The sequence below is a fragment of the Achroia grisella genome, unplaced genomic scaffold, assembly GCF_030625045.1.
Source record: "Achroia grisella isolate CSIRO2021 unplaced genomic scaffold, CSIRO_AGI_Agris_v1 utg874, whole genome shotgun sequence".
Taxonomy (NCBI): domain Eukaryota; kingdom Metazoa; phylum Arthropoda; class Insecta; order Lepidoptera; family Pyralidae; genus Achroia; species Achroia grisella.
In genome coordinates this window covers 6,836,895-6,861,127 of record NW_026713051.1, presented here as the reverse complement: position 1 = coordinate 6,861,127, position 24,233 = coordinate 6,836,895, and the positions used below count along the sequence as shown (strand labels likewise).

At 33.5% G+C, this 24,233-nt stretch overlaps 1 protein-coding gene across 1 annotated transcript; it reads right to left on the bottom strand.

The window, feature by feature from the left end:
- Positions 1 to 969: 969 nt before the first annotated feature.
- Positions 970 to 22,881, bottom strand: LOC131852965 (paraplegin). Its single transcript, XM_059203722.1, has 15 exons — positions 22,553 to 22,881; positions 21,359 to 21,514; positions 20,603 to 20,743; positions 19,517 to 19,654; positions 18,609 to 18,702; positions 17,687 to 17,820; positions 16,901 to 17,065; positions 16,169 to 16,320; positions 15,482 to 15,704; positions 14,898 to 15,031; positions 14,241 to 14,377; positions 3,823 to 4,025; positions 3,057 to 3,176; positions 2,426 to 2,611; positions 970 to 1,770 (listed from the first exon to the last, which is right to left on the bottom strand). Exons 1-15 carry the CDS (start codon positions 22,730 to 22,732, stop codon positions 1,555 to 1,557), a joined length of 2,379 nt encoding a protein of 792 aa, XP_059059705.1. The 5' UTR covers positions 22,733 to 22,881; the 3' UTR covers positions 970 to 1,554.
- Between the last annotated feature and the right edge of the window lie 1,352 nt (positions 22,882 to 24,233).

Here is a 24,233-nt window from a genome sequence, read left to right as displayed (position 1 = left end):
AGTAAACTTCCCTTTACGACTTATAATGTTTAATTAAATTTTAAAGACTGCGATTTGTTTGATACTAATATTCAAGTAGTCCTGTGTTGACGTAAGTAGATATTAAAAATACATTTAGAATAATATAGTAGTATATAATATGAATTAATGTGTAATTCTTGGTATACCTATCTACTAATGTCAAGAATCGCTGTTCGCTCCGTGTGTCTTACCCTTTGATTGTCAATAAAGTTTCCCTAAACAGGAATTTGTGTTTCTCTTTGTGTGCGTGTGTGGGATAACCCTAATTGTTGCTTAAAGCCTACCTTAATTACTTTCTTATTTGAAACTTATAAAAATCTAGTTTCTCGAATATACAAATTATTTCTACCACCGACGGGGACAGTAAAAACCATTAGCCTCAATACAACATATACGATAGGGGCACTAATAGGTCCACTATTTCAGCTACCAAGTCCTCTGGAATGGTAGCGTTTAAGGGGTACAATGAAAATCTCATAATATTTAAGAACCGTCGGAATCTTTGCCATACCATAGAAAAAGTGTATATATTAATATTTTACTATTGTGAATTAGTGGTATTTGGTGATCTGTGTATATATACATTAAACTAAAATTAAAAACATAAAGAAACATGTTATCTCTTTAAAGAAATAATATTCGAAATTGCTTTTAAATTAATTAAAATTTACTTTAATTCTTTCAAGTAGGTTACCTTGAAAATTCGAGAGAGGCGTAACATAAATAATTTGACGTGAAAAAGGCACGGTCGAGCTTCACACGGATTGAATGCTATTCACGTAAGGATATATTATGCGTCGCTGAAAAAATACTAAATGTGCAGAACGCGATTTCGTTTTATACTGGTAAAAAAACATGATAAGAAAATATATATGAATAAAAACTGTTACATATTAAAAAATACTATATTTATCTACAACATTTACATGATTATTTTATTTACGACAGTATCTTGGTACATGTAGAAATACATTTACAACAAATTATATTCTATAGCATCATATGTATTTATAATCATAAATATAATAAAGACTAACAACAACAAAAAATGTATATGTTTTATATTTTACTCTATGGTAAAAACTTTAATATAAGTTAATAAGAAACATCAACAGCTTCATAAATTTATTTAGGATTAGATTTATTACTACAATGTATTTACAGCGAAGAGAAAAACATCGAAAGACAATGTTTTGTAATAGCGCAAGACAATACAGAAAGATGCGGCGCAGAGCGGGTTCCTGAAGAGTTTAATGCTACCAATTTCATTGGTTTATTTTTTTTAATCTGCCATATTTGAATTACTGAGCTACAGTGCGTGTTTCGCTAGTAATTGCATAATATATGTAATACATTGTCTCTAATTCTGAACGCTTGCTCTAAATTGGTTATTATGCGTACAGTTTGTTACATTCTATTGCTATATCAAAGAAAAATTGGAGTCGTATCAACTACGACAGGAACAACTAAAGGAATTGATGGAAAAAATTACAAGAGCACGGCTCATAACTTATGAACGAATGAATGTTACATTCACACAAACTGTGCGCCCGGTTGCGAGTCTGGCTTGGCCGACGGTGACCCGATCGGTGTGCTATCTTCTACTGTCGCATCTTTCTCCATATTCCTTAAACTGTTCTCAAACTCCACAGGGTCTATAAACTTCTTCCTTGGGAATGGCGGTGGGCCCAATATATCCTGCACTTGTTGAAAATTGAGGGTTTCTCTTTTCAATAACTCTTCTGCAAGCTGCAATGTAACGTTTTATTAAAATCTATAAAAATTAGCATTACCATTATTTATTAATGAAATGTAGACATTAATGAAAGATATTTATATAATAATATTAACATTGGACAATTCCCACAGCGCCCTCTAGTTCCAAGTTAAGCAGAGCTTGCATTATATTACTAGACATAAATACGTAATAATCATAGAAAATACCCTGACAAATACAATTATACTAATGAATACGAATGTTTGTGCCAAGCGAGGAATCGTACCCACTAACATCGAAAATAAGGCTCTGCTAACCCGTTAGACCACCAAGACCGTCAAATGTATATTTCGGAAAGAGCATACAAATCCGAAAGTCATATATTCATGAAACTGAACAAGTTTAAAGTAGAAGTAAAGTGGAATATTAAAACTAACATACAAACTGTGCGATTATATACACTAAATATAAGTGTTTCAATATTTTTTAATAGCATAAACGATCTCGTGGTCTCTTGATGATAAGTGATTACCGCCGCCCAAATTTAATTCCATTTACTATTACAGATTCATGGAAATTATTGTTTCCTGATTTCAAGCCGGACAGAATTCGGGTTCGTGTACCCTTTACAGGATTACAGGATTTGTCAGGATTTTGAAAAAAAAAACAAATTAAATATGAACTCACAGCTCTCAGTTTGTCCTGATTGGTTTTGAGAATGTTTTCGGTGCGGTAATACGCGCTGGCGATCAGTTTCCTTGACTCTAGATCGATGAGGTTCTTCAGTGTTTTGCTGAACGGACTCTTGCCGCGTTCCTTCAAATCAGGGAAGGATACGAGGCCGACCGTCGGCGACATGCCGTACACGCGTACCTGAATATCAAATACAAATATAAGCACTTCTAATTAACATAACAAACAAATAGATCGCTATTACAACTTTACATATTATGGTTTATGCTAAAAGTTTTGTAAAATTAATATATTAAATAATTTTAAGTTCAAATCAATTAATATTTTACGAGTATACCCGCTGAATAATATTCATATTTATGTAATAATATAAATGTTTACATGATATTATTATACGACCATCGGAAGAACTCAGTTGAGAGAACACACAAGAACACTCAATTAGTATTTTTTTTTACATAATATTGAACAAAATTAAATATTTTTAAAATGTACGTAAATATTCATGTATAGTTATAAAGAATCATCACATATGTGATGTAGTGACACTAGATATTGCTGCCCTCTGCCACAATATACGATATGTTTCCAGTTAAGAACAAAATATATATGAAATAATAGCGACCTGAGCATAGGCAATCTTGGTAACTTTCTCCAGATCGTTCTGTGCCCCGCTGGTGATAGAATTGAATGTGATCGCCTCCGCAGCCCGACCACCCAGCGCCATGCACATACGGTCGAATAACTAAAAAAAATATATAAATTCTCACAGCACCATCTAGTTGGCTTGGCTTTGCCAAGCAAAACTTGTGTGTGGGTACCAGAGAACTGATAAAAACAAATGATTAAAAGAAATACTTGTTAAAAAAATTGTGAATTCGAAATTCACACATTTAGGATTCGTAGATGACATAGTTCTTTTCAATGCAAATGCTGCAGACCTAGAAAAAAATGTTACATAGGTAACTTACAGAATGAAATCTAATAAACTATCATATATTTTTCTATGTACCTAGGTAAATTAGTGTCTTTTGACTCAAATAGTAATGAAAACGAACTAGACAGACTAATAGGCATTGCATGGTGAAAGTACACAAAAATTAATTAATTAATAAAGAAGGAACCTATAACATAATCATAAAAATGACTATCAGGTATTTGTGGATTCTTCCAAGTCTGAGTTATGCAGTTATTAAATGAAGGCTAAATTAAAAGATGCTCTCCAGTTTAGTTTAACACAAGAATAAGCCCTATTACAAATTTACTTTTACTTTATTCATTACAATAATATATTTTCTACATCAGAATAACATAAAGGCTATAAATTTCCCGCGGGTAAAATCGCACCAAGGCACAGTTAGTCAGTATAATGTGAACATTATCTAACCCACCTCTTCTTTAGAATATAGCTTCTGGTCGGACGTGGTATACTGAGCGAACCCGAGCGCCATGTTGGTGCGCGGCACGATGGTGACCTTCAACAGCGCGTCCGTGTGCTCAAGCAACCAGCCGACGAGCGCGTGCCCAGACTCGTGGTACGCCACAATCCTCTTCTCGGATGGTGACATCGCGTGACTACGCTTTTCTGTTCCACCTGTTAGAGCGATCTAATTAACTATGATGTCTATCAGAGTATACATACACATGCATCGGCCTTGGCGAAGGCATTGTCGACGGTCGATGTTGTGGTGATCGAAACACCTGACATGACGTTTCGCTTGCTACATTTAGTATCCTAAATGGCAGGGGGCGACCTCCTATAATTGGGTTGTTAACGAAATTTCACCCATTTTAGTTTTTATATACAAGGTAAGTTTTACGTCTCCAATACGTGGTATTATTAATTTTGATGGCATCAGTATTGTGTAAATGGAGAATTACGAAATATAAAATGTTGTATATTACGATATTAAAAAAAAACAAAACACCTAGAAGTAATATCATATGGAAATTCTGAAATTAATTTCGAAAAACCTACATTGATAAGTAATATTATATATATTTTCACGTCATAAAGGAATTAAGCTTTTATACAACAAACTGTAAACAAACGAGGGCTGGTATGTGCGTCATACGAAGCATTCACGTTAACGTCACATTTACTTACGGACTGTTATATAAAAATTTAATTCCGGGTGCTCCCTTTGTTTCATGGAGTAGTAAAATGTATGTCAAACACACCTTCAGGGGAAGAGAATCCCACATCAAAGCATTTCAAATGGTGCATACGGGAATGACTGCTTTTACACAGCATTATCTTTCAGGCGCGATCACGAGCGGGATTTGATCGCGGAGAAGCACGAGCGCACAACCGTGACTGACTGTTTTTAGCTATTTTATTTTCATGTACTCACTCTCGCGCGTGAATCGAGTGTGGTTCATGTATACAATTTCTTTTAAAATATCATTTTGATATAATAAAATTAAAATATAACTTAATATATTCACGACGGAACATTGCAAAGAGCTTATTACAATACTTAACGTAATAGCATCTAATAAAATTAAAACAATTATTTAAAAACGGCACAGAATAAAAGTTTCATCGCATTAACTTCAAAAATTATGAATTTGTATGGAAATTAATCATTTTCATTCCCTATTTTATAATTAAAATTTTTACAAACTTTCAATATCATATCTATTTTTCATAATATTCAAGCTTCTAGCTTTAAAATTCCATACAACTTTTTTTTGTATTAAAAAGTAGCCTATATCCTTTCTCCGAGTCTAGACTTTTGGCGTGAAAAACGGTAGACAAAACAGACTGAGTTACTTTCGCATTTATATCACCTAAATTGTACGTTTTAATAATGTACTTTCAAACAAAAAATGAAATGAAATAAAGTAAATTATTCAAATATCTTGATTTTCCAGTTGTACAAGCTTTATTCTAAAAATATGCATTGTGGCAATGAATTTCCGCTGAATATAGTTTAAAATAGAACTCAAAATCTATGACGAACCTTCTGCTTAAATGTCACTATTGACGCTGTCTATTAATCCTATAATCCGTATTGTGTCCTGCGTCATCATACAATATACTTATCATAATAATGAAATTGTATATATATACAATAATGTAATGTAAACAGTCATTCAGCAATATCTATACTAATATTATAAAGAGGTAAGGTTTGTATTTTTATTTGTTTGGGGTAATCTCCGGTTCTGTTGTTCTAAATTTAAAAAAGATTTCACTGTTAGAAAGGCATATTATCCTTGAATGCTATATATTATGCTAGGTTATACAACGACCAGTAAGGGCGGAGCAGCAATGAAAAATGCTTTCACTGCAGCGTAAACGATTAAGGTTAGGCAAAAACCAGATATGACAGAATTGTTCACCTTTACAAGTTGTAAGGTTAACTAGTGAGTTAGTTAACAAATATCTTATAAAATAATGCGTTATTTACTATTTTTATACTATAACTATGATCTTAATCCTTCTCCAAATATATACATTATTTATTACAAGATGATGTAAGTAAAATAGGGTAAGAACATAAATATTTTATAAAATAAAAATTATAAAGTAGTTTGATTCTTAAAAAGATAAAAATATAAAAATCAAGGTGTTGGCGCTGTAGGTTTTTCACATAAATAGGTTCTGTATAAAAAGTGCAAATACAAAAGTGCAAAGGCTTTTTTCTTTAGGATTTGTAGTTTTGCAGGATATCCAGATAAACCATTTGAACCTTTTTTTTTACATTTTAAATATTTGAATCTAATCTTTACTAAAATCACAGATAATATAATATAATAAATACAAAACATACAGATACCCCATCCCATAAAAGAAAATGGTTCCTTCCTAACTCGGGCTATTCTTCGGGCTATTTTATTTCGCCGCCGTAGGCGCTAAATGTCGCCATATTTGGAGCAGTTCGGATTACTAGTGGGTGATTATTAATAAAGCACGAAAAATATGGCAGGGAATTAGGTCTACATAACATCTGTTTTGCAAAGATACGTACATAATAGATATATAACTGTATCGAACCCCTGATTCGGTACGATTGAAAATTCAGTGTAAGTATAACGTCGTTCACCGACGCTCTGCAGACACGGCTAATGTACCTATGTACATACTATGTTATAGTTACTTTTTTTCTCCCTACGAAGATATGGCGTAACGCGTCTGCACTAAAATCGGGCGATCGGTTAAGGAGCAATAGCTCCTTAACGGGTAGCCCGATTTTAATACGGTTTTTTTTTATTTATATTCTTATGGGATAGAGATAGATTTTAGCTATAATCAATTCATGTACATATAGGTACTTCATATATTTTTCAGTGTATAATTATTTCTCAATAATAACTCCTGACATTTCAAACCGAATGAGATGAGACTAAAATTGCATGTACACAACACTTGAAAATCATAAAATTTTTATTTCAGGTAACAAAACACTTTTGAATAATTTATTAATCACAGAATAAACATTTGTTAATCATTTACAATATTAATTTTCTTCATTGCTTGTCTATTATACCACTAAAACCTTCGAATACTTCTGTTATCTTTATATTATATTCCAAATAAATCAATATCAATACAATTATTTCATCAAAATCATTTCATAATTAATTCCTGGTACACAATATATTCCTGGACTTGTTGATGAAGCAATATAATAACAATCATGTGCTTAAATCATAAACTAATATGCAGTCAGTTACACATAATATAATAACTTGGAAAGTCTTCTCATCACCAGTCCATTGCTTTCCTAATTTAATTTTTTATTATTTTGTAAGTGGTAGAGCAAGCAGTACGAACACACGTGGTTGTTCAGGATCGATTGGGCCGCTCGAACCGGGAAATACCACACCTCGGCAGAGAACCGGTGTTAAGCGATATCGCGTTTCGCATGGTGAGCTGTAGGTTCCGGACGCCCCTCCCCCTCCCCCTATCCCTTTCCTACTTCCTTCCCCTACCCACCCCTTTCTTACATACCATGGCAGCGGATTACAAGAGATTTTTACCCCAGGATGGTACCAGTAACCATGTTACTGGAGAATCCACCCCTGAGATATCACACTCAGGCTGCCCTGCGTATTCTGGGGTGGGCAATACTCCGCTCAATTTGGCCAAAAGGAAACCGAGCAAATCTCCATCGGCGTTTCCCTTGCTCATAGTCAGTTTTTGCAACATCAGGGGAATTCATTCCAATCTCAACGCCGTTCACCACCACCTAGAGACGGCGAAGCCGGCTTTGCTCTTCCTTACGGAGACGCAAATATCCTGTCCCGACGAAATTTCGTACCTGACCTACCCTGGATATAAATTGGAACACCATTTTATTCCACGGGCCGGTGTTTGCGCTTATGTCAGAGAGGATATTTGTTGTCGCCGTCTTGGTACACTTGAAGGTACTGACCTGTCCATTTTATGGTTGCGTGTAGATTGCAATGACCACCCCCGCATCTATGCATGCTTATACAGGCCCCATAGCGGTAACACCGAAACTGACCGACTCATTGAACACGTCCAAATGGCTACAGATTTTTTGCTCCAACAGATTCCCTCCGCTGAGGTCGTGATTCTAGGTGACTTCAACGCCCATCACGCTGAATGGCTCGGTTCACGTACCACCAACTATGCGGGGAGATCTGTTTATGGCTTTGCTTTGGCGTATGGTTTGACGCAACTGGTATCCTCGCCTACAAGAATTCCTGATGTTGTTGACCATATACCTTCACTGTTGGACCTTCTGCTGACTTCACATCCGGACGGCTGATATACGTCCGGATGAGAAGTCAGCAGAAGGTCTCTGTGGAAGCCCCACTGGGATCCTCTGATCATTGTCTGATACGGAGCAAAGTGCTTCTCACGCGTCCTTCTTTGCCACGATCTACTGGTCGACGTCGTGTTTGGCATTTTAAGTCGGCAGATTGGGATGAGATGCGAAGTTTTTTGCATCTTACCCATGGGGGCGAGTTTGCTTCGCACTGGACGATCCTGATGCAATAGCTGAATCTGTCACCGATGTAGCACTTCAGGAAATGGAGATGTTTATTCCAAATTCCCAGGTACCTGTCGGTGGTAGATCTCAGTCCTGGTATTGTAGGTAATTATGCATTATTATAAAATATATTATAAAGTAAATGTCGGGTAGGCTGAATCAACAATAAAGGCAGTCCCAACTAGCAACTGGTCTTTGAGTCACGTCCTCTTTGTATCCTATATTATTATATACATAAAAACATACATAACATGGCGCAGTCGGAATAATAACATAAAGTTAAGTGTCTATATTAGTTGTTCTTACAATATAGTAACGCAGACAACAGTGATTATTGTGTGGGACAGATAATTAATTGTGAAATATGGAAGCCATATTACAACCGCCTCAACCGTTTCGATTCGAGAATAATCTACTAAACGTCACATCGGGAAACGTAAGCAAAGAATGGGAGAAATGGAAAAAGGCTTTTTTAGTATATTTTGAGGCCTGCGAATTGAATAAAAAAGAGAAGAGAGTACAAATTAACATACTGTTACACATTATAGGTGAAAAATGCCGAGAAATATATGAACAGTTTTCTGGAGAGTATAAAACGGTGGATGACGTATTAAAACAATTTGATGAGGTATTTTTACCCAGGAAAAACTTAACTGTTGAGCGACATATTTTTTTACACGAGATCAAGAAGAAATGGAATCAATTGAGCAATACGTATTTGAATTGAACAAAATGGCAGCAAAATGTGAATTTAAAGATTTGCGTAGTGATCTCGTGCGGGACAGATTAATATGTGGGATCAGGAATGGTGCGATGAGGGAGAGATTACTAAGAGAACTAGATTTAACTTTATCCAAAGCCGTGGATGTTTGCAAATTGGCAGAATTGTCACGTGTTCAAGCGACCAACATAAAGACAGAAAATACGGAATATAATGTACATGAAATCAATAACGGATTACAAGGCATGAAACACAATGAAGCACTTATGTTGAACAGAATTAAAAATCGGAGGTCGGGAATGAAACACCAGGCAGGCGCTGATGGTAAAACAATTAACGAACGGAGGGATCGCAGATTTGAACGGGATTCGTACCAGCGTCTCGATCTTCGTAACCAATCATACTCTAGCGGACGGCAGCAAAGACATCGACACATGAATGTCAGAAAAAATGCTAACGGATGCGGAAAATGTGGTGGAGTTCATGGATGGAATAAATGCCCAGCGTTTGGGCACAGGTGTTACAACTGTAGTAAGATGAATCATTATTCGAGAATGTGCCGGGTGTACGCCATACAGGAGGCCTCCAGCGATCAGGTAACAAATCAAAATAATAATTGTTATAGTAGTTGGTCTGTAGAATTAAAAATAAATAACGTAAATATTATTTTTAAATTGGACACCGGGGCTGATGTTAATGTTTTACCTAGAATATATCTAAGAAAAATTAAAATATCAGAACATGAATTAGTGAAAACATCTATTAAATTACAGGGATACTCTGGTAGCAATATTGCAGTGATAGGAAAGTGTTATAATTCGAGTAATTCGTGTAAAAATTCGAGGATCCTCATATTTATTTACCAATGGCAGTAATTTAGATACTATATAACACTTGTTTGTTGAGGTTTCATAAAGGTGACCTTATATACTCTATACCACATTCAATTCTCTTTTATTGAATTACAATAAGTAGGTATTTAATTTTTTAATAGACGTACAATGTCCCTAATATAATTAATTGCAATAATTACCATGCGGACCGCGTGCAGGTAGACATAATAGAGTACACTTGTATCAGATCAATCTAATTAATATTTCCCTCTTCTAAGCTTCGAAGTTATGAGCGAACAGATAAATATACTTACATACCAGTCAAAATCATAACATTGTATTTTACTTTGCCGTTTCGTCGAGTAAAAATTATACATTGCAATTTGTTCCACAAATAAGAGTATAATACAAAATAATGAAATTTTACTGTTTGCAAAGACTCATTAAAAGCATCATCGAATAATGTGCTGTAATAAAATCCTGTTATCGATTATTCGAAAAAATCGATAAATACATGTATTTATTTTTAATATGGCAACACTTCCTACATAGGTATTATTGGAAATAATAGTGCTTGCTTGTTCGCCTATTTTTAATTTACTTAACTTTTTTATATGTTTAATTTCCAATAATAATATTAAGTGCTCATTATTGAAAAATATAAAAGAAACATTTAATTAGGGCGATACAAATGAAAACAATAAAAACATTAGGCCCCGTATTAGCAATAAGTAAATATATGAAATAACAAAATGTATAAATATATGAACGCATTTTATTACGCATTATTTCATTTTAACATGTATATATAACATTTTAAAAATAGATTAAACATTTTTAGAAAACACAATTTTGTGTTTTAAACGTTTGCAAAACTATGAAGAATTCCATCGACACCAATCACGCCATCTATATGCAATTTTTAGAAATAATTATCGCCACTATCGCAGAAGTGCCACTGCTAATATTATAAATGCGAAAGTAACTCTGTCTATCAAGTTTTCACGCCAAAACTACTGAAAATATTTAAATGAAATTTAGTACACAGATAGTCTAGGCCCCGAGAAAGGACATAGGCTACTTTTTATAGCGAAAAAAGGGTTGTAAGGCGTTGAAAGGGGAACGATTCTCCCATTTTAACGCCTTACAACCATTTTTCGTAAAAAAAGTAGCATATGTCCTTTCTAGGGGTAATTTTTAAAGTAGAAGCTAGAAACTTGTTTCAATAAACAGTTTTATTAAATATAAATAAATGTGATATTCAAGGTTTGTAAAAATATTACAGGGGTAAAATTAAATTGGGGATAAAAGTTATTACGGATATTCGTCATTTTCTATGATAGAACGATGACACTTCTTTCTTTAAGTGAAATTATTGAATATTTATTCTTTATTTGATCAAGGTTACTATACTATACTATCACGCAAACATCGCGGGCTAAGCTAGTACAAATATAGTTATGAGAAACGTGCTTGATTGTGATAATCTGCAACGGGATTAAACCTGCGTCGGGCTGCAAATACATACGAGCATTAGTGCATCAACGACGAACTCTACCGCTCATGCGCAAAAAAGCCTTTATAAGGATTGTGACTGTCCACCGGCCGACAATTCGTAACACATTCCAAATAAACTGATACGCTTCTGCTCAATCAATTGAAAAGTTAATTGAAATATACAAGTACTATCAATCAATTGTATAAAAGTTAAATTAGAAAATATTTGGTATTAAAAAAATATAGAGAATTTCATCAAAATCAGACATTTGTGGAAGATTTACCGTTAAATCGTTACGGGAGCAGTGAGAATGCAAAACCAGAGAGACCATCACGTCAAAAACAGCTCAGCTATGGAAAATATGTTAGAACGAACAACTACTCGGCGAAGTGGACGAACGCGGAACGTATTCAACGGAACTGAAGACTCTCAACCAAGGAGCAACGATAATGTTTCAGTTGATCAAAGTCCATCGGCTGATCAATCTAGTAACTCATCCTGCGAGTACAGTAACGATACAGAGCCCAGACGTCGCCGGTCCACTATATTACTGAGGAGTTTACTCCAAACCTTGACAATAACAACGCGTTCCCAACCTTGTTCGTCCGTGAAAAAACCTCACCAGCCAAAGAAGTCAAAGCCAGTATGTATACTCAGACCTCCGATCGCATACGCCTATGAGCGTGGTCCGTCTGGTCTTCCAACGCAAAGAGTACCACGTTACCTGGTCAGTTGCTCACCCGCATGCCTTCACAGCTAGAGGGAATGTTATTAATATATTATAGCATAACTTAAGATGGAATATTAAACGAAAATGAATACTGGTTAAGAATTATGAGACTAACATGCGTTAGAATTTGAAGTTGCTTTCATTCGTCATAGAGTTACAAGTGCTGAAATCGAGACAAGTGTACTGATTTAAAAAAACGTGTGCGGTGATGGCGGCTGCTGGCTGCCAACGGCGTGTCTAATTGCAGCTGTCTCTTCACGCGCAGCTGTGAACTGTTAACGGCTTAATTCAATGAACCAATATAATACTACTCGTATACCGATGGGACTATTGTTGTGTTGCATTTATGCGTTAAAATATATATTCGTCAACACACATACACATTACACATCTTAAGAAATTATTTATAAAGGCACTATTGAAATTACACATAGTGTATATGTATATATTAACTGTACCGTTTCTAGAATTAGCATGCGCGAACGCACAATCATACAGAAACATTTTTAACCTTAGTGAGATAACTAATAACGGTATAAAATAAATTTATTTATGAAAAAAAACGGAATAAATGTTATTTGATATACATATTAATTGTTGGGATTACAGAAGTATGTTTGACGACATAATACGCAAATACAAATATTAATTTTATTCAAGTTCATCAAGCTTAGTGCCTTTCGAAATTTGTAAATACTATATATATGCATCGTATATACATACAATAAATAATTATATAACTTGTCACGCTTGAGCTAAAGTCATGTTTTGTGATATTGTAATTTAGTAAGTATATTAGTGAAATATACTTACTAAATTACTAATTAACCACTTAGATTTTTTAGATATAGTAATATTAGTATCAGTACTTTAAAGTATTTAAGTATCTACATATTACTTTTACAACTAATACTTTTATACAATTAATAAAAATATGGAACTAAAATGTATCGTTATTGACATATACCTATTTTAAAATACACAGTAGATAGAATCAGGAGCAATTGTCACATATTTAGATACTTTGGTATTTAATGACAATAACAAATGTATTCAATACTCGACAATATTTGTAAATATTAATAATGTTACTGAAAAAAGGTAGGTACTAATTTGTATTCGGGTTATTTTTCTAAACTATACGTGTTCTACAACTCTTTTTGATGTACACGTATACGATATCCATCACACGGTACCGTTCATGCATGCAACATGTGCGTGCGTGCTTGTATGCAGTAGTAATTTCTCTGCCATATCACATTTCAAATCAAAATACAAAACACAAAGACAACTGTTCTACCGCTGAAATATGTACGACAGACTTCAGAGAACTTTCTGCTGACTTTCATACAAAAGACGTATAAATTTATGGATTTCACGGGGTTATTCGGAAAGTCGCCATCTGGTATTTAATATGAAACACGAATGCAATTGCGCCACATACAACTTAGTCGGGTCTATGAATACCATGGCGACTATATGGTATTAATTATAATATTTATTATCATATTAACACGTATGTCACACACACATATGTGTAATTAATAATAAATTAATATTGTTTGTATTTTATATTATCTGTTTTAAATATATACATTGTGTTATAGTCTTACTGTGAAACATAAGTATAATTAAAATTAATTATGGTAGATCTAATTATTTGATGCTAATTATTAATATTGAGCGACCTAGTAATAATAATTGTCTCACATTGTTCGTTATTTATTAGAGCTGTACAAAAATTGGTCTGGTATTGTGGCCTATCGTAAATCGTTTTTAAATAGCTAATATAAATGACTCGTCATAATATAAGTGAAGTTACCGCGAATTTCCCTTACCATAAGTACCCGATATCTGGAAAATGGGCATTTGGTTAAACCCGCTTTAACCAGATGGCCATTTTCCAGATATCGGGCATACGATCCATAGTAGATACCAATACTGTCCATTCAAACCCATGTTATTCATTATCAAAAAATACTACATGTATTTTTTACTATCCTGTTTGCGAGGAGAAATAAATGAATTATTATAATAAAAATATATAAATAAACTAACCTACAACCCTCTCGACTGCATACTCTAGATCGGTCGCTCTCACAATATTCTGTTTGAACCTGGCCGCGTGCAGAGCGGCTTCATTGCAGACGTTCGCAATATCTGCCCCGCTGAACCCCGGAGTCAGATACGCCAACCTTATAATAGAATAGCACTGTTTTAGAATTATCTCACAGAAAATTTGAGTGATTGTGGGCTCATTCGTTGTCCTCGTGAACAGATGCTGCTTATAAGTCACTGCTCTCTTCCCATCTCTACCACTGATTATTGATGTAACTATTAATAATAATAATATTCCTGGACAATGCACACAGCGCCATCTAGTCCCAATCTAAACAGTGCTCGTATTATGAGTACTACTAGACACCAGATATAAAAACTAAGATACATTTACTTTCGTAAAAAAATACATTTTGTAAACATAGAAAACACCCAGTCCGATATAACCAATCATACTAATTAATACAAATATCTGTAGAGTGTGCGGAAACGGACCAGCGAACATCGGAAGTAAAACATTTATTTTTAAAATATAATGCAGTCCATGTCACTTGTGTATACTAAAAAGAAATAAAACCTTAGGTAATTTTTGAGTTACTTCAATACAAACAATAAATATAATTGTTTCTCTTCGTAATATTAATTTTGATACAGTACCTTTTGACATAGTAATCGGGTAATTTCTCGAGCACAATGTTCTTGAGGTGTCGTTCAAATATCTCCTCTCGCTCTATAAGGGTGGGCAGGTCAATGAGAATGTGCCTGTCGAACCGGCCCGGCCGCAGCAGCGCCTGTTAAAGCTCTGCTATCAGTGTTGTCATATGACTAGCTACTATTATTATTATTTCCTGCTAATGCCCTGTTTTAGCAGCTCATTGATGGCCTTTTTTAGGCTACTTGTTCTATAATAATTCCCGTTTTAATTAGATTGCCCGTCGAAGCGAATACTATGTAATTTTCTTTAACTGTATAAAAATATAGAAAATGAAATCATTGCAAAATAAATTGTACCGTGTGATAGTTCTGATGCATAGACTCTCACTCAATTCTGCGACAGGCAGTTTACTTCTCAAGCTGTGTTCCAATTCGAAGACTTGCAATGAATAGCAATGTATTAGTGCAATCACATGACGTGATGTCTGCGGCGTCGGTCATGGACATAGTCAACTTTTCCTAATTTCCATCCGGCGGATCGTCGAATGGCTTTTATTTTTTTTTCTCCAAAAAAATACAAAACATACCTTGTCGAGCACATCAGCTCTATTAGTGGAGGCTAGCACGACAACACCTTCTCTGCTCTTCATGCCGTCCATTTCAACCAGCAGTTGGTTAAGAGTCTGTTCTCCTTCTCCACCACCGGGACCGAAGTTCGCGGGCCCCGATGATCTCGCGCGTCCTACTGCGTCCATCTCGTCGATATATATGATGCATGGTGCTCTCGAACTGGCTTCTTTGAATAAATCCCTGTACAATAACATAAATTAAGTCTAAATAATCCTCGGTGGTCTATCAGTTTAGTTTACATCCTCACGATTCTTTGAAAGCTAGAAACATTTCTATTCATGAGTATGATTGTTTCCGTCTGGGTGATTTCTATGAATAATATATATGCATTTGCAAAATTATGTATCACATTTTATATAGTAAGTTTACCTGATAGTGTGCTTCATGGCTTATTAGAAATGGGTACACTCACATAAATATTACAAAACTAAGTACAATTAGACCGATTTCACTATGAAATCGGTCTATTAAAGATTACGAATTTTGAAATAAAAATAATTCGATGTAACGATTCGTTTACAATATTTTTATATTTACAACTAATTTGCGTACATTATGTTTATATATGTAGGCAGAACAATAACAATAAAGAATAAGAATAACGTAAAAGATAAAAAGGTTAGTAATAGAAGTATACAACAAACCTAACTCTAGCGGCACCCAATCCACCGATCATTTCGATGAACTCCGACCCGTTCATGGACAGGAACGGCACATTAGCTTCAGTGGCCACAGCTTTCGCCAGTAACGTTTTCCCACACCCCGGCGGACCCAGCAGTAACGCACCTTTCGGTACCTTGTTATTTTTTACAATAATTTGTATCATCAAATTTATTAAATACACTTTTACTGCTTTTTCTTTCTTGCTTTCGAAACGCATACACTTTTATGTATGTATTTACAAAAAAAAAACATAAGTATTTGTATCAGATATCTAGCAACCATGATATAACCTCTGTTTAGCTAACAGAATTGTCCTTAGATATTATTAATAATAACATGCTGCAGTCACCGCAAATAGCTACGCAGTATATCGTTAGCGTATCTGTGTAAAATAGATACTTTAATAGATCAGTCATGTAACAACAAAGTACAATATACTGAACAGGTCATTATCATCAGCTTTTTTAGGAATAGTTTTTTATTCTTCTTTTCCTTATTTATCTACGATCAGCCAATAAGCTTTTATCGGATTTAATTTGTTTCGTTATCTGTAGCTTTGAGTTCACACACATCCGATGACGTGATCCTCGATATACTTTTGTTGTGTTAAATCGTAACCAGACGTGACCGTTCAGCCTGAATACATAATCTCTGAAGTTCAAGAGAGGTTATCTCTACAGTTATAAAAAAAATACAGTATGATTACTAATTACCTTTGCGCCTAAACTTTTATAATGTTCCGGTCGCTTCAGGTAGTCAACGAACTCCATGACTTCAACCTTCGCCTCACGCAGACCAGCCACGTCTTCAAACTTTACGCCTTTGCCCTGTCCACTCATTGAGTCCACCAGGGTAAACTTAGCACGACCAAGTTGGCTCTAAAACACGACGTTAAAGTTGTAGTCTAGCCACTTCTATTCTACCACTCGTTAGGAGGAACACGCAAACACATCACAAGAAGAAAGAGCAAAAAACTTACGTGTTGCTATTTTCCATAAATGTTAATCTAATAATAAATGTAAATACATACACATGCACCCTTCCATTTATTTACATCTCCATGTAACATAGGTATAGTATATATATGATATAGTGTAAAGTCAGTCCCAATAAGCCATATTGTACAATATATATATATTCACTCGTATGCTCACTACCTAGATAATACGTGAAACAAAGTAGCGACATCTCATCACATCTTAATAATATTACAATTGCTAAAGTTTGTGAGCATGGATATTTGTTACGCAATCACGCAAAAACTACTGAATGGATTTTGATGAAACTTTACAGTAATATAGCTTATGCTTCAGAATAAAAGACAGGCTATATTTTTTATTGCTACTATATATATTAAAATTTAACGCGAGCGCAACTGTGGGCACGGCAAGTGATATATAACTATACAGTGCTGAGGTGTCTCTGTCCCCGTTAATAACTATCCTCTTCACCCTGCCAACACGATTACAACAAACGTGGAATATAGGATGTAAACTCACAATGCCACCAATGTTGATGTTCATTTTCATCGACTTTGTTGAATATAGGAAAGAAAGAATTACAGCAGCAATAAGCAGAGTAGTAAAAACTTTGCCGGCAACACTACCATTTCTGTCGTAGATCACTCGGACACCTGGAAATAAAAAATATATATAGACAACTTGAACGTAAACTAGTAAGCGGTAGAATCTCAACTAATTTTGGTTGATTCAGTACATTAGAGAGATATACCAGTGAAATTTAAGGGATAATTAGGCATGAGATTTAGTTTTCAGGAATGGTAATAATTGAGAGGTTACGCAATGTATTTCATAATGATCATGGCTCTTAAATTTTCATAATTTAAGAGCCATGATCATTATGTAATACATTGCGTAACCTTACATTGCGTAATGAATGAAGAAGATCTCAATTTCAGTCTCATCTGATGAGGGGGGAGGGGATAATGAGACCAGACAAACAGTTTACTGCTCCATGTATAAACTAATTGTTATAGTATCATAACAATTCTATTCCAAAAGATGTTTTAGACCTGTAGCATCGCAACCAACATACAACAGGCCTATTGGGCTCGCCCTTTATTTTCATAGTTTGCTACCTATGACTGTCAGAAACAACAATTAAAGGATATTTGTAGGAGCTATGGTTTTATATCTCCTCAGGATAATGTGTACCATCTAAATGAGTTTTCGTTGTTGCTAAAGTAACTACAGCAGTTAGACTGCAGACATACACATTACAATATGCAGGGTCAACATTACATGGGTGATCTGCCGAAACCACAATAATTATGCTAACGCAACCTCGTGACTCCGGCATTGGCGCTCATATGTACACCGTGTGGTTTTTAGTAGTTAAGATCTCACAAACAGGGAGTTTGTGATACGTTACGAGGAAAATTATGAAGGAATCTAAATGTACCTTCTTTGACACCTAAATTTTTTTCTATTTCTCGTAATTTCTCTTCGAAGCGATGAATATCCCCGACATTCATGTGGTAAACTCGATGTGTGGTCTGAAATGCCAACAGAACAAATCCTTAAGTATTTATAGCAATACTAGAATGTTCAAAACAAGAATATTTTTATAATAAAACTGACGAAACACAAGCAATCAACTTTATCATTATTAAAATAAATTAAATATATTTGTACTACTATGTACATTTAATAAAATTTAATGTTAACTATCTGACCGGACAGACTTCCTGTCTTAACTATGGATATTGACTCTGTGTATTGCATATAGTAGGCAAATATTAAAGAAAACTTAATAACCTTATTAACTTTTGATTGTTCTGCACAATTTACTTATTTTTATTTTTACTATTATAATAACCTTCTCCTGATAATAACAAACACAAAAAAAAATATGGATTCATTTTAATTTATTTACATATATTAAAATGAAGATTTTTAATAATGAAGAGTAGAGTATGCTAGCAGCAGTATTAGCAGTCAATTATGTTAGGATCCACATAGTCCCCCTGGAAAACATGATGATAAATTCAATATGATGTTGTAACTAATCTGACTAACATCAGTTTAACCTATTTCCACCGCCAATCAGTTTTATTTATATGCTGTTTTATAGGGTGCAATAGCAGGCAAAGCATTAGTGGTAACCTGTGTGTCACATGATAACATAATATCCTTAGTACTATTCATATATGTAGGCAACAGTTACCGCTTACCATCGGGTAGGGCATATTGTTTGCCATTGCAATTACGTAAAAAACCTAAAATTTAACAGTCTGAATAAATTTATTATCAAAAATTAATTCCTCAGTGTCATTATCTGATATAAGATATTATTCTGTTATTTTTTACCCGTTTCCCTTTAACAACAGCGCCTTCATGTAATATGATTGTGACCACTTCCATGTCAGGTCTAACAATCAACTCATCCACTTCACCTTTGGAGAGCATTGAGTATACAAATTCATTCCACGAAACATAGCGTATGAGCTGTAACATAAAAACTAAATCAGACATCTATATAAATTAGTTTTATAAAGCAGAATATGTTGTTGATTTGGTTGGATGAACTCGCAACTACAGGTTACAATTCCATGCATTGAACAATACTAGCTGAGATGTAAAAAGAGTGATAATAATATGACACAGACAAATATGTTTTAAACTAACAACCATGGAATTTATAAAATAAAATATAACTGAATAAAGTCAATTTTTAAGTACAATAATTTCAGTGTTGACTAGGTCTATTTGTGATACACAAGGAGTCATTTTTTTAAGGTAGTGAAATAACTTTGCACAAAACCACTAGTTGTTGGTTTACATTATAAACTATGTTTTGGTTTGAAAAGAGAGAAAAGTGAAATTAGATGGTACAAGTTTATGTCTATATATATATCACTATAAAACAAAATGATAACACACAAGTGTCATATGATCAAGTAAGAGCCCTGTTTACATACATAGGCAATAGTTGTTAGTTTCCCTCAATTTGGTTTTCAGGTTTTTAAGCCTACTAAGTATACAAATATAATAATTATATCAAGTTTATATCAAAACCGCTTTATTGTAATTATACATTTAAATACATAATATATGTTTACATTCCTTTACTGTATGTTAAAATTAAAATATATTCTAGCAATCCAGTCCAGTGGACTAAATTATATCATCTACATTATTTTATATTTTAAAGTATTCAGTTAATAAAATAAAAAATAATAGTGACAATAGAGATGGTATTGAATAGGCCATTTAAATAATACCAGATATGATGGATTAAAGAGTACACTGTAAAAATTAATATATCCTATGAATTGTTCTCTGAATCATCAATCCATTACAAATAGATTAGATCACAGGACTAGAATGATGTAGACCAGGCATGACTATTTAACTTAGCTATATTCTTATCAGTTAAGATTGTCAAATAAATACCTCATTCTGTGTGTTGTCCCCCGGAACTAACAGTGTACTTGCTATCACCAGTATGCATGTTGTGAGCATCCAAAAAGCTGCTTTCATAAGCAATGAAGGAACATTATTCTCAATGTCTTCTTTTTTCTTATCCTTTTTATCCTAAATAAACAATTCAAAGAGTTTTAAATAGCCATATATATAGATATAATATTATAACAAGATATAAATGAGCCTCAGTGGTCTAGCCATTTAACACAATGCTTTACTTCTTACGATTGTGTTTTATTTGTTATATTTCCAAAAAAATATATCTAAGCTTGGGAATTGTCTCACGATCAGTTATTACAATTATTATAACCAGATAACTAGATAAATGTAGTCTCAGGGTAAGAAGTCATATTCATGGTGAAACCAACGTTGACAGTGTTTCACATTTCACTAAGAACATTTTTTAATTCAACATATACCAAAATCATCATATCCCAGATGGAGCCATAGTTATTAAAAAAATAATTCAACTTAGAACTATATAAACCTCAGACCTATTCAATTAATTTTTGGTGTTTCAATCAATGAATTGGATATACTGAAATGATTGTCTTATTAAACATTTTCTTTTTGAGGTCTTAGTAGTAGTGAACTCGGTCAGCAATACACTGTCTATAGTGTCAAATGACATTACAGTTCAAACAATGAACTAAAGGAATAAAACACTATTTTTTAAAATACTGTTTTATATTAAGTTACAACAAAGAATATAAAATTAATTTATACCTTGTCTTTATCCTCATTTTGATTAGGTCTAGGTGAGCTTGTGTGGAGACTGCACTTTTGTAATTTGTTATTAGCAAAAATATCTATTTTCGGTAAATTTGATCTCTTCAACAATGTGCATACTGCTTTGTACTCAGCATTGAAGTGACGTAAATACTGTAATATATAACAAGTTTATTAATTAATTGGTGCACAATAGAATTTTTAAAATAAATACAAACATATGTTTGTGTCACTTTAAATTATGATATTAGATATTATATTATGGTACATAACATTAAACTTGTTTTACTGTCACATGATGGACCTGGAGTCCACATGATGAAACCATGATATGTTAAAAGATACATATACAAGACACAAGTCTAATATAGTTGAACTTTAGTATAAGACTGTACCATTAAGTATAGCTTTATACTAAAGTTCAACTATACTCTTGAAATCACTTTTGTAGATTGTATGGCTTGCATACATTGCACTGGTGAACCATTAGCATTATTTTCATAATGCATCAATAAGTCATTACCAAAGTGCTCATCTATTTGATTCACCATTCTGTTAATTTTCAATTACACATAAACTGTATATTTTACTCTGTAACTCTTTGACTTTTCAATTATTATTATACAATTAAATGAGCAGCGTAACAAAACTATACATAGACAATATTAGAATAAGACCTCAACACTAAGTTATTTATTTATCTAAATTGATTACTGAGAATTATAATAATGAGTACTTGAATAAATTCTAGTCATTTTCTTTAATAGATTTTTGGTTATAATGGATGATAATGGAGTATTGAATATTTGATTGGAGGAGTATCAAAATGTCAGGTTTGTAAGACCATCACAACAAAATTAACCTTTAAAATGACAAACCACATTAATTTTCAGAGAGATATGTGCAATTGTCATTGAACAGTTAAAGAAGTATGAAACTTTAGATATGTAGTTTGTATTGTGGCTGGTCATTTATATTCACACATTTCAACTGTAAAATGTTAATTTACGACATTAATTTAAAAAAGCAATGTAAGATTCTTTCTAGTTCTTGTTATGACGAGACAGCTTTCCGAATAAGCGGTAAATTAAAAAAATATATATGACTATTCAAAATCACTTCAATTTAAGTTTATTTGAATAAGGAATATTCTATGACAATTTACACTTATACTAGACCAAAAATACTTACCGGATTTTTTGACCGATATGTTATATTATGCAATACTGAGAAAGATCTACACAAATTTAACAATTTAGAATTGCACAATTTTTCAATACGTTTCTCATTACAGGAACTAAGCAAATCAAAATGTAATTTAGAATGTATCTTAGACGCCGACAACGTTGGTAATCTCTTTATGGATAACATTATACCACAGATAGTTACGTATAATTTATATAATTAATGAAGTAAATAAATGTCAACTAATTATATTAATTTATTTTCATAACAAAACTTTTAGGTTACTAATATAATTATATTTTGATTGCATTGCAGTGATAATTTCTAAAACTGAAACACAAAAGTCATTTTCTAGCCTGTGACAACATCAAATTACAATTCTTATGTCAATGTCATTTTTATTTGTCACTAGCTGCACCCGCGATTTCGTTGCGTGGAATTTAACTTTATTTTTCTAAAATAAAAGTATTTTCTGCAATAAAACTCCTGTCAAAATCGGTCCAGCCATTTCAGAGATTAGCTGGAACAAACAGACAGACCGACAAAAATTGTAAATTGTAAATTGGTTATGTATTGTAGTTATATTCCTATACATGTAGTAAAAAACGGTTATTTCAATATTACAAACAGACACTCAAATTTCATTTATACGCATAGATGTAACGGATTTGGATATAAGCGAAAAATAAGGAATAAAAATGTATCTGAAATTGAAATAATTGACCACTTGCAGTAACTGGCCATTAAGTTCTTTGTATGCATTGCCATATATCATTGTATACCTTTCCATTTATGATCTTTTTTGTTCCCAGTTCTAATAACGCCAAAATTGTTTATATTTTTCTACAGTCGATGAGCTTGTCTTGTCCAAAAAAGTCTATCTGTTAGGTAAAAATTAATGGAACTTGTTGTGGACTTCGAAATATATTGCTGGCCACAAAAAAAAAATGTAAAATTTTATGACAAGAAAATATATGATTTTAATATTTTATTAATATATTATCCGACACATAAACTGGCGACCGTGCAGTATAAGACAATATGCAGAGAGCTATAGAGGAGAGAAAATTGGCCCGAAGATTCTTTAGTAGCGCAGTAAGTAAATTAGAAGAATCTTTAGTTAAAAAGGATAAAGATCCTCCGATATCAATTTCGCTAATCTTACCGCCAAATATGAAAAGTTGTCTGCTATTAACAATAAAGTATTAGATATATGGATAGATTTGGTAGACAGAGACGAAAGCGAATATGAAGAGGATATTATATCAAATGAGAAGTATGATGATAAATGGTTTTTGATGCAAAAGAAATATAAAAATGCATTTGATATTACGAACAGTTGTAAAAGTAATATTGGAAGTGAAATTCAAGAGAGTTGCGCCCAGGATGCCGTTGTAAAAAATATCTTGCGGCTTCCTAAGCTTCAGCTTCCTCGTTATGATGGTGATGTGAAGAAGTGGATAGGCTTCTGGGGGATGTTCCAAAAGATCCATGAAGATTCCAGCATAGATAATAATATGAAGTTCCAGTACCTGCTGCAATCGATGGAACCAGGATCTCCTGCCGCAATACTAGTAGAAAGCTTTCCTCCTTTCAAGTGCTAATTATCAGAAAGCTCTAAAACAACTAAAAGAAAGATATGGTCGTGACGATCTTTTAATTGAAATATATGTTCTTGAGCTGTTGT

Coding starts and splice junctions, on each gene's coding strand:
- LOC131852965 (XM_059203722.1), bottom strand. CDS start 22,732: ATGTTATCCATAAAGAGATTACCAACGTTGTCGGCGTCTAAGATACAT. Junction 15,705..16,168: donor TTGGGTGCCGCTAGAGTTAG/GTTTGTTGTATA, acceptor GTTATTGTACAG/GGATTTATTCAAAGAAGCCA. Junction 14,378..14,897: donor CCCGATTACTATGTCAAAAG/GTACTGTATCAA, acceptor TTCTATTATAAG/GTTGGCGTATCTGACTCCGG.